The sequence below is a fragment of the Arachis hypogaea genome, chromosome 16 (assembly GCF_003086295.3).
Source record: "Arachis hypogaea cultivar Tifrunner chromosome 16, arahy.Tifrunner.gnm2.J5K5, whole genome shotgun sequence".
Classification (NCBI taxonomy): Eukaryota; Viridiplantae; Streptophyta; class Magnoliopsida; order Fabales; family Fabaceae; genus Arachis; species Arachis hypogaea.
The window spans coordinates 63,071,020-63,082,880 of record NC_092051.1 but is presented as its reverse complement, the minus strand read 5'-3'; the positions used below and the strand labels follow the sequence as shown (position 1 = coordinate 63,082,880).

The following is an 11,861-nucleotide window of genomic DNA, read 5'->3' as shown; positions in this document are numbered from 1 at the left end:
GTTAAGTAAACTCAATTATCATCTTTAATTAACTCTTTTTAAAGAGTTGTGATTATTATCATGAATGTATTTTTAATACTAATTAATTATTAAAAAAAAATTTCTCAACAATTCTTAACTCACTCACTCTAATTAACACGATTTAATTATGCCCTACTCAACCATAAATTTCAACAAATATATTGAGTTAAGAAGAATGCAAGATTACTTACTGATCTTTTTTATTTCATGGCTAAATTTATTCTATTTAACTTATAGTTAATCTTATGCATTTTTTTTCATTAATTTTTTATGCGGTACACCATCAATTTTAGACTTGTGAGAAAGGAACAATTTCAATTGATGTTGGTCTAACAACAATATCGATATGTCTTAAAAAATTATTTCTGTAAATTGTAAAATAATAATAATAATAATAATAATAATAATAATAATAATAATAATAATAATTTCACTTTACTCTTTTTTTTCCTATTATTTAAAAATAAAACAGCGCATTATATAATAAATATATAAATATTATGAAATCAAATAATTATTGCTGTAAATCTATTGATGAAGAAGGTTCAAAAATTAAAGAAATTACAATAAAATAAATATTCTTTTGTTATTTTAAAATATAAAAAAAATGTTACAAAAAAAATGAAAACCTTGTTTAAAAAAAAGTGAGAAACGACTTAAGAAATGGCTAAAAATTGCAAACTTTTTTTTTTTAATTTTTTTTTTATAGTTTCTGTCTTAAGTGTGAAGCGTGTATCTTTGTATATACGTATGTGTGGTAGTTTTGATGAAAAAATCCTCCTTCTCTGTGAACACCATACGACATCAATAATCATAAAGACAAGAAAAAAATTATAAATTTTAGGCAAGAGTGACGGGTAATCTCGATCCAAACTCTGATAATTACTATTGTCCTGATTTTTATTATGATGGTGAAAAAGGAAAAAAAAAAGAGATCCATCTGTAAAAAAAATTATTTAAAAAATATTAAATATTAAAAAATATTAAATAAAATGATCTAACAATTTAAATTAAAAATCGGATTAAAAAACTAATATTAATCCCAAAAATAGTTGGGACAAATCAGCCACCTCTATCCATCATCCATGCATTAAGTTGGAGAATTTCGATTCGATTGTACTAGGACTACGAGCTATGAACTAATTCTCTACAATTTTTTAAAATTTTTATTTTTAATAACACCACATAATACTATTAAAGTAATACACCGAAGATGGCCCAACTTGTATCGTAGTTTCATCGTTGGTTAATGGTATTGCTACAAGATTCTGTTCCTAACCTCTTCGTCTTCTTCTAGGGTTCCTTCCTTCCGCTGTTTCCCTTTGCAGATTCTGTGTCTTCAATTATGGCTAAGAAGAGCAAAAAGATTATCCCAATTGATTGCATACCAAAGCATTCTCAACAGCCTAGAAGCTCACCTCCCAAACGCCGCACTGATTTCTCTGTCTTCGTCACCACTTCTTCTTCTGCTTCTTCTTCTGCCTTTTCCAACCGAGGTAGCTATCAATATTTATTTTTTTCCCATGTTCTGAATTTCATGCACTCACATTATTTGATTTCGTGAATTTGTTGCCTGGAATTTAGAGTATCTTTGTTGAATTTGTTCTGGGTACAAATTTTATGGGATTATTGTTCTTTTTTTTAATTAATTAATTGTTATGTATGCAATGCCCCTTTTGTACGTTGCATCTGAATTCTCAAGAGTGACTTGTCAATTTCGTGAAATCCCTTCTTTTCCTGAATTGATTGGAAGGCAGTGGGATGTTCGATTTGCGTTTACATTTTCGCAGATGATAATATTTTCTTTTAAAACTTGGTCAGGGAGATAGTTTGTATGCTGTTATGTATGTAGTGCTGCTATGTAAACTCATATGGTGTCTCAATGGTTGAGTTATTACATAACAATGTAGGTTAGCTATTGTTGCTTTAGTTAGTCAAATTCTCTGAAACTGGTATAGCATCATGGTTTAGTGCATATTGCATGCCACAAGTGTGTTACCTGCTCCGTTGGAATACAAGTGCAAGATCGCTTCATAGTAAGCAAAGGTTGATTGAGTTTTGATGGAACACAAGTTGATCTTCCATTTGGCCATTCTTTCTTGCAGGTTCATCACCGGATTCATCTTCTGGTGAAGAGAGATTGTCAAGTTTCATTACAAGCATTTTACGGGAAAAGAGAAAGGCAGTGAAAAATTTTCATGAAAGTACAATGGTTCGGGGCAGCAATTACCAGGAGGGTACAGCAGTGTGTTCATCTGAGTCTTTTGATGTCCCAACTATGGAATATGATTCAGCTGTGCAAGATGAAGGTCTTGGTCAAAGCAGCAACAATAGGTTAGATTTGTATATACATGCTGATAAATGAGTTCAGTTTGAGAGCTTTCAGTTTTCTTTGTTTTATATATGCCTGAAATTTTAGGTGTATTGTTCCAATGTAGGGACACTAGTAATGGAAAAGTTTATATTTGCAAGATGTCAAAATCTATCCCTCATGAAACATCTGTCAGTGATAGTAGTTCTCTTGCTTTAACCCCTGGAACTGTGATATGGGCCAGAACAACTTGCCAAACATGGTGGCCAGCCGAGGTATTTTCTTTGAAGAACTATGATGCTTGTTGAATTCTGCCATTATCTTTCTGCTTATGCTTTTGGAACTTGTGACATATCACTGTCTTGCAAATTGGAGGACTTGCATTTAAACTTTGAATTGCGTATGGTATAATCAACTGAATAGTTTTATTTGAGTTTAAGCCTCATGATCTTTACTTTTCTATTTTTATTAGTTTGTAATAAATATAGTAGAATGAAACTTAAATACTTGTTCATATATACACATAAAACTAGAGGATAAAATCTTTACTATCAGGTTCCGAGATATGGAAAGCTGTGAATACAATTAGTGAAGCTAGACCAGGAAGTGGGGTATCCCCGGAAAAGAAGTCGGCCTTAAGTTCTAGCTTAGATAGCTTAATCTGAGCTTTGCTTTTTCACATGGTTCAACTCGTTTCGTTGAACTACGTTCAACTCATTCAGAGGTACGAAGTGACTCGACTAAAAGGAAAACTTTCATATCAAGGGGCTTAGCACCCATCTCCTGTTATAACTCCTTATAGAGGCCTCTGGGGGGCTACCTACTCTAGTTAGAACCCTATGAGGGAGTCCTCATACTACCGGTATCCTAGTAATTTTAGTAGCCCCCCGAGGGCCAGCTCCCTCTATCTCACCTCCCCTGGTACTGTATGGACTGGAACTTGACATTTGCCAAGCCAACAGCCATGGATGGTTCCTCACCATGTGCGTGATGCCGATCGAGAAAGGTTTCTTCAATCACGCCATTTCTCTCCAAGTAGCTCTTGACTCCTGGGTAGGGCACAAGAGTGATAATAATAGAGCGAATCCGTCAGAGAGTACTCCAAAGCACGCTTAGTCAATCGTCAATCTCCAGCCCCTGACCCCAAACCATGTGATCCGTCCCTACCCCACTGGTTTCATCGTCCTCTGCCTATTCCTCTGTAACTGGCTTTAGGCATTGAACCCCACCTTAGGTGCTGAGTTTTTGAGGACAAAAGCATCTTCTTAATTCTTAAAAGAGAAGAAGCATCTCTCTTCCCTGAAAAGGCTACCCACCTCCCACCCCCGAGGGCCAGCTCCCTCTATCTCACCTCCCCTGGTGACATTTGCCAAGCCGGGACATATAGTATTCACCAGGGTATGGAGCCGACGTCGGCCACAGGAAGGTAACTTAAAATCCTCTGTGGTCTATGGTCTTTCCGTTTATGTCCAGTTTCTGACATCATGAACGAAGTTGGGCATCATCGCAGCTCCCACACGAAGAAGGAAGCCAGAGGATCCTTCCTCCCACTGAAGATATAGGCCTAGTCAAACAATATTAAAACTAATATAAGGCTTTCCCTAGCTTCGTATCTATGGACTTTCTTGCAAGAGCAATCTCAAGACTAATGTAGACGGGTATCAACTAAATAGCTAGGCTCCCTCCATAGCATCGGGTGACCAAGTATGCGATCCTATCTATGCAGATTTCCCAACAGCACCAATAAGAAGTAATATACACCCATTGACTATTCTACACGCTTAGCGAATGCCAGCATTGATTCATAATCAAACCTTTAGCCATGGGTCTATGTGTCTATATAGATCCTATTCATGGATTAACGAAAATGTGCAAAAGCTCTATTTGTCTATAATGCATACAATAGAGATGAGAAAATATAATTCCTTGGTTGCTTTGATAGAGGAAAATTTTGGAACTATCTGTGAAAAATTGTCTTGTTATATTGCATTGATCATGTATATATCTATACTTATTTAGATTTTATCAATTTAAAATTTACTTTCCCAGATCATGGAAGAAAGATCTGCATTATCTAAGCCTGTCAGTGATGGACAAGTTTTAGTTCAGTTTTATGGAAATCATTCCAGGTATTGTAGCATATCTAGCTGGGAGTTTCTTGAATTTACTTTCCTGTTAACTGAATGTTGATTTGTTGCTTTACAGTGTCTGGATTGATCCAATGACAGATATTTCAACGTTTGAGGATGTGAGTTCTTGATCCTTGTTTTGCACTATGCTTTTGCACATATAAGATCATAATCTCCCAAGGACCATATTTTGTATTTACCTTCTGATAACATTGAATATCTAGGTGAAGCCATGCTAGAAGATGGGTAAGCAAATTCCTATCAATAAGAAAGAAAGGGAATAGAAAGGCTTATTTTTACTATTTGTAATTACTATGGTTTCACCTAGCAGTGTGTCTCACAACCCCTATTTAGAAAAATGGATTTGCCCTAATTTTCGTAAAAAGTTTTAGACTCCATTTTTCTCTTCCTGTTGAGATTGATCAAGAGCTGTGTAGTTGGATATTATCAGCTGTTTTTTAGATGAAGTGTTATTAAGCTGTGTATTTGAGTTTCTATAGGGGGATAGTTCATCGTTCTATAATTGTCTGCTTAGAGGATATATCATAATCGTGCATGTTTGTTGCAGTGTTTTGAGGAACGGTGCAGTAACCCTTCAAATGATTTTCAAGAAGCTCTGAAACAAGTATGTTTAATTTATAGCAGAAGTGCAGCTTTTGTTCCAACAGATTTTACAATTTCCGCAATAAGAGTTGCAAGATTCCCCCCATCTCTAGGTATATATTTCATTTGTCTTCTTATTTGATGTGATTCTAGGCCATACAGAAGAAGGAACAACTCAGTTCTAGCCCAAACTCAAGTTTTGATATGTCTGCTCATTCTGATCAGAAAGATGGTTCATCTGATGGTATGTTCTTGATTACTATTCTTAGTCATATTTTATACAGAAAACAGTGAAATGATCAGAACATAAAATTGTATTACCTATTCACCAAGGCTGATGAACACACCTAATGAATGGTAAAAGTCAATTTTTAGCCCTGAAGGTTCCATTTTGTATTGTGCTCAAAAGTAAAAAGTTTTATGTTATCAAGTTAACAGAAGCAATGTTCTTCATTCATGCTTGTGTGATGAAATTCTCTTATCCTCGAGATAATATCTGTGCAATGAAACCCTTTTCTCTTGTAGTGTCTTTATGTTGATTGTGATTGGATTGTTATACTTAGCCACAAAATAAAATTTAGTCAAATATAGATTTTACATCCAAAAATGTATCAAGTCAAGTACAATGTTATGCAATGATAATCCAACAAGTTCTGTGTTGTGTTTGCACACCCTTTTAGACAAACAAAAATGGTTTTCAGGCCACTTATTTCTAAGAATCTCACATGAGATGTTTGTTGTCAGTTGTCCATATGTATGTCCTTGTAAGTTTGTGCATTTGTCAGCCTCATATCATATCATATGATTTAACCCATTCATTTGGAAAATTTTATGATTTTACAGATAAATGGACTTCACCAACCTCGAGTAGAACAATGAGTGATGCTGTAGAGAAAAGAAGGGGGAGTAGGGAACGGAAGCGCAAAGTTCATTTTGATGTGAGATGCTAACTCAAAAACTTACGGCATGATCTTTAATTAATACTTGGAGATATTTGTCATGAACATAAAATGAGTAAATTGTTTTTGTAGGAGGTAAGATGTCCAATGAAACCAGAAAGGAAACTTCGTCGGTTGAAGATAATGCGGTTGTTGGGCCTTGCACCTCCTGCTGGTTCTCCATTTTGCCAGTAATTTATATTTAAAATGTTTGCAGCTTAGCAGCTCCTGTTGGTTTTACTCTTTTTCGTTTTTCAGCTTTTAGTTTTTTTTATATATATTATTATAATTTTATGCTTTTCATGTATACCGAGTAACGAGTTATGCCTATTTCAGTTCAAATATGAAAGGGAAAAAAACTTATATCAAGTTCCTTGTATCCATTTCATCTAATTCACAAAGAAAAACACTGACAAGTGGACAATTTTTTTTAATTTAAATAAAAAAGAGTCTATACTTTAAATTTATTCATTCACAGGAAATTGTCCATTTTTGTTTAAAACGGATATAAGAAGCTTGATATACTTGTCCATATCCAAGAAAAAAAGGAATAAACTATCATTTTTATTTATGAAAGTTCTAAACAATAACAAATTTATCCATGAAATAACGAAATTGAAGTTGTATGTATAAAAACTCAGCTTTGTACGACAAAACTATTCAAAATGTTCCAAATTATCATTCTCTCCACCGCCACTACCACTCTCCTTCCAACAACCACTAACCACAGTGTAGCTCCCCCAACTCCAGGCTCAAAGTCATTCTCCTCTCACTTTTCTGAAATCAAGCCACACCACCATACCTAAGGTCCATGTATGGCTCTTATATTTGAGTAAGTACTGCCCGGCTTCTCCCACAACTCACCACCAGCATCAACGCCATCACCAAATCTCTTTATGCATTGTCTTAAAAAAAATTAAAAACATGAAATTGAATGGTGTTGCATGGGAGTGGAAAGCGGGGAAGCTCGCCCTGCTCTGCCAGAAGTCCGCTTTTTGGCGGGCTGGCCCGTCTTGCCCCGTCTAACTGTGGACTGGCGGGCTTAGCTTGTCTTTATATATATATATATATATATATATATATATATATATATATATATATATATATATATATAATCTCACAACTATATTAATAAATTTATAATTTCTAAAGGCATAAAAAAATTATATTTTTTATATTCACAAAAATTAAAGTCTTTGTAATTATAAATATTCTCTTCAAAGCAAAAATAAACATAATTCAAAACATAATTATAAATAGAGTAAAGTATCGTTTTTGTCCCCAACGTTTGGGATAAATCCTATTTGTGTTCCTATCGTTTAAATCGTCCTATTTGTATCCCTAACGTTTGTAAAAGTGATTCAATGTTATCCTGCCGTCAATTACACATCATGAGCGCTTTAGTTTGACTTTTAAAAATCTCTTTTTGAAGTTAGAATACAAATGTCTGGGATAGAATTGATGATCTACTCCAAAAAAATAGCTCATCAAATGTTGAAACTAATTCCTACAACATTTACATAATTCACTTTTCTAGGGACATAATTGAATCTAAACACAAATAGTGGGTATAATATTAAAATCGATCACATCCAAGTGAGATCTAATTGAGAATGAATACATTCAAGTGAAAATAATTGAAAAATATAATCTGATTTGTTAGTTTAATTGATAGTAGGATAACATTGAATCACTTTTATAAACATTAAGGATACAAATAAGATGATTTAAACGTTAGGGACACAAATAGGACTTACTCCAAACGTTGCGGACAAAAACGATACTTTACTCTTATAAATATTGTCTCCAAAGCAATATAAACATAATCCAAAACACTCAATTTTCATCTTCATATTCTTATAAGTTGGGTTGTGGGAAGTTAGGTTTTGGCAAAAAAATTGTAAAAATACCCCCTTATAAAAAAAACTAAGCCCAACGGGAAAGCCCGTCCCGCCCCGCCAAAGCCCGTGGTTTAAGCGGTGTGTGTTAGGCGGGATTTTGCTCTTTGGCGGTCCTAATTTTTCAGCCCAACCCGCCTTTTTTGGCGGGTTACGCGGGTCAACTCGGCGGATTTAGGCTCGTTTGCCACCCCTAATGTTGCAGTTCGTTATTGTTGAACGATACGATGCTTGTGATGGTGGCATTATGCGACTGTAGTTTGTTATAGTTTTTTTGTTTGTGTGGCTAATATCATTTCCCTATATATGTTGGCTGGGACTACTTGCCATGAGCTCTATTACACATAACGCAGGATTTTTTTTGGGCTAATTTAGTAATTTAATTTGTTCTTACTCTTGTAACATTCAAATGGTAGTTTGAAGTAGTATACTTTTGTTTCACAAATGGATCTTGTTATCTTTTGCAAATAGTTGAACATTTAGTTAATGTGTTTGGTAGATAATGCTAAGATTATTATTAGCTAGTGTTTTAAAAAAGCAGTTATGGCAGCGCCAAAATGTTATGGCATGGCAGATTTCTTGCCGTAACGTGATTTTTGCAGAAGGCGAAATGGTAACCGCAATTGTGGTGGCGCCACGGTGGACAGCAACAGAAATGGTGAAAATTGTGGTTTTTTTTTTGGACTTTTGAAAAAAAACTTAGGATTATTTTGGCTAATTAAAAAACCCTAAGTGATTCGACTCAACTTCAATAGCCTCTTTTATTCAAAAACTCCCTCCTTCAAAAACTGCCTCCTCTTTCACGTCAAAAAATTGTCTTCGATCTCTCCCTCTCTACTCTGGGTTGCATTGCTCTCTGCGTCGCCACTCCTTGTTACAGCTTGTCAGCATCGTCCCTCCTTGCTGTCACTATAAACCATGATTCCTTCTCTCTGATTCATACATTTTGTTCTAGATTTCTTTTGCTCCTATTTTTTTTCTTTCTTCCCTGGTGCCCCTTTTTTATGCACCTTATTAGTGTTATAAACATCTCTTCCATTTTTTTTTCATTTAGTTCACTATGTCTAGGTCAAGACAATCCCCTACCTCTAATGCTCTTATCTCGGCCCTTGCCCCTGCTAGCCCTGTTGCTGTCACTGTCCTTGCTCGTCTTGTAGTTGCTATTCGTTCTAGTAAAATTGTCCCAGGTTGAAAATATATTAATATTGTGGAAGAAGAAAATACCAATCATACCATATGTAATTTTTGTGGCAAAATTTTGAAAGGAGGCATTACATAGGCAAAGGAGCACTTAATGATTAAGCCTGAAATTATTGCTAGATATAAAATGGTCCCAAACAATATTATTGCTGAATTATGGGGGTATTATAATCAGAAAAAGAACTGAAGAAGACAAAGTGCTACACCAACAAGCACAGAAGAACATAGTGTTAATGCTAGGGAGTTGATTTAGAGAGTTTCGAGTTTGGACTATTAGAGGAAGATGCTCAACGGTTGACGAAATTCATAATCCAACTCCAATAATAGTAGCTAGAGAGGTTGCAAGTTCTATGAGAGGTCTAATGAATTTGTTTGTTAAAAGACCTAAAACTACCATTGCAAAAAATGAGAGAAATTGAGGTAGCAGAACATCAAGGAAGCATGCAATAAAGAAGCCGTTAGAGTTCGTCGATACATAACACGATGGTTCTATCAAGTTGGGATTGCATTGAACACAGTGAGGTTTAAGAGTTTTCAAGAAATGTGGATTGTTGGAAGCTTTAGTCCCAATGAGTAAAGTATTGTTTTTATCCCTAACGTTTGTGGTAAGTCCCAAAATTATTTCTAACGTTTCAATCGTCCTATTTATGTCCCTAACGTTTTAAAACTGACTCAATGTTGTCCTGCCGTTAGGGATCCGTTAACAGAATTGACGGTGGGACAAAATTGAACTAGATTTTGAAACGTTAGGGACTTAAATAGGACAAAATCGTTGAGGACAAAAATGATACATAGAAATAAATTTTAATTTTATCCTTCAATAATATCAATTTTTTACTATACATAGTATTCAATTATTTTTTAATCATATCTAAGTAAATTACACTTAATCATATTACTTTCATTTTAAATAAATTAATTTTTTTTAATAATTTTACTCTTAAAGATTTTTAGTTATCATGAAATGTTTATAGAATGACTAGTATATAAACTTGCAGAAAAGTAAAAAATAATATATATATATATATATATATATATATATATATATATATATATACACACAATAAAATATAAATTATACCTTTTGTCTCTAATGTATCAAAATTCTTTAAAGTTATAAAAAATAAATTTATTTAAAATGAAAATAATGTGATTAAGTAATTTATTTAGATGTAATTAAAAAATAATTGAATACCATATATAGTAAAAATTAATATTATTAAATAATAAAATTAAATTAAAATTTATTTTTATGTATTGTTTTTGTCCCTAACGTTTTCGTCCTATTTAAGTCCCTAACGTTTCAAAATCGTCTCAATTTTGTCCTACCGTCAATTCTGTTAATGGATCCTTAACGGAAGGACAACATTGAGTCAATTTTGAAATGTTAGCAACTTAAATAGGACGATTGAAACGTTAGGGACAATTTTGGGACTTACCCCAAACGTTGGTGACAAAAACAATACTTTACTCTAGTTGCAATTAATGAGGAATTGGAATACACCAAAGGATTGTTGAAGGGTCATAAAAAATAATAGAAAAAAGGGTTAAGTACTGAAATCGTCCCTAAGGTCTGGGCTGAAAATCAAAATCGTCCCCGGCCTTTTTTCGTTATTAAAATCATCCTCAACGTTACAAAACGTTATAAAATCGTCCTTTTCTACTTTAATTTTATTTTTTTTACCATATTACCCTTCATTATTAATAAAAATAATTTAAAATAATATTAAAAAATTTAAAACAAACCCCCCAAACTCCCACCCCTCAACCCTCCGCCCTCCCTCTCCCTCCCGCCTCCCCCCTCAGCCCACTCCCGCACCCCCACCCCTCAACCCTCCCCCTCCGCCCTCCCTCACTCCCTCCCGCCTCCCGCCTCCCGCCTCCCCCCTCAGCCCACTCCCTCACCCCCACCCCTCAACCCTCCCCCCTTCGCCCTCCTCCCTCCCTCACTCCCTCCCGTCTCCCCCCTCAGCCCACTCCTGCACCCCCACCCCTCAACCCTCAACCCTCCCCCTCCGCCCTCCCTCACTCCCTCCCGCCTCCCGCCTCCCCCCTCAGCCCACTCCCTTACCCCCACCCCTCAACCCTCCCCCCTCAGCCCTCCTCCCTCCCTCACTCCCTCCCGCTTCCCCCCTCCCTCACTCCCCCTTCGCCCTCCCTCCCTCCGTCCCTCACTCCCTCCCGCCTCCCCCCTCAGCCCACTCCCGCACCCCCACCCCTCAACCCTCCCCCTCCGCCCTCCCTCACTCCCTTCCCCCTCACCCCCACCCCTCAACCCTCCCCCCTCAGCCCTCCCCCTCCCTCACTCCCTGCCGCCTCCCCCCTCAGCCCACTCCCTCACCCCCACCCCTCAACCCTCCCCCCTCAGCCCTCCCCCTTCCTCACTCCCTGCCGCCTCCCCCCCTTCGCCCACTCCCTCACCCCTACCCCTCCCCCCCTTCGCCCTCACCTCCACCCCTCCCGCCTCCCCCCTCAGCCCACTCGTTCACCCCATCCCCCCACCCCTCCCCCTTCCTGTAACATCCCTCACCCCACTCCCGTAACCCCCTCCCTCAGCAACAACAATAATCAAAACTCAGCAACAATAATCAAAACTCAGCAACAATTCAACAAACTCAGCAACAATTCACAAAAGATTCAGAAACTCTACAACAAAAATCCAGTTCACAGAAGAAGAAGAAGAAGAAGAAGAAGAAGAACAGTGGCGGATCACAGGCGGCAGGGCGGTGGCAGCGAAGATCTGCGGCGAGGACCCTTCCCC

General features: G+C 36.6%; 1 protein-coding gene across 1 annotated transcript; it reads left to right on the top strand.

Annotated features, from left to right (window-relative positions):
* The first annotated feature begins 886 nt into the window (after positions 1 to 886).
* LOC112754300 (uncharacterized) lies at positions 887 to 6,332 on the top strand. Its single transcript, XM_025801911.3, has 9 exons — positions 887 to 1,517; positions 2,127 to 2,355; positions 2,460 to 2,607; positions 4,382 to 4,461; positions 4,538 to 4,580; positions 5,030 to 5,086; positions 5,218 to 5,308; positions 5,908 to 6,002; positions 6,096 to 6,332. The coding sequence occupies exons 1-9, from the start codon at positions 1,367 to 1,369 to the stop codon at positions 6,195 to 6,197; spliced, it is 996 nt and encodes a 331-aa protein (XP_025657696.1). The 5' UTR covers positions 887 to 1,366; the 3' UTR covers positions 6,198 to 6,332.
* Positions 6,333 to 11,861: the final 5,529 nt, after the last annotated feature.

Coding starts and splice junctions, on each gene's coding strand:
- LOC112754300 (XM_025801911.3), top strand. CDS start 1,367: ATGGCTAAGAAGAGCAAAAAGATTATCCCAATTGATTGCATACCAAAG. Junction 2,608..4,381: donor AAACATGGTGGCCAGCCGAG/GTATTTTCTTTG, acceptor TTACTTTCCCAG/ATCATGGAAGAAAGATCTGC. Junction 4,462..4,537: donor TTTTATGGAAATCATTCCAG/GTATTGTAGCAT, acceptor GTTGCTTTACAG/TGTCTGGATTGATCCAATGA.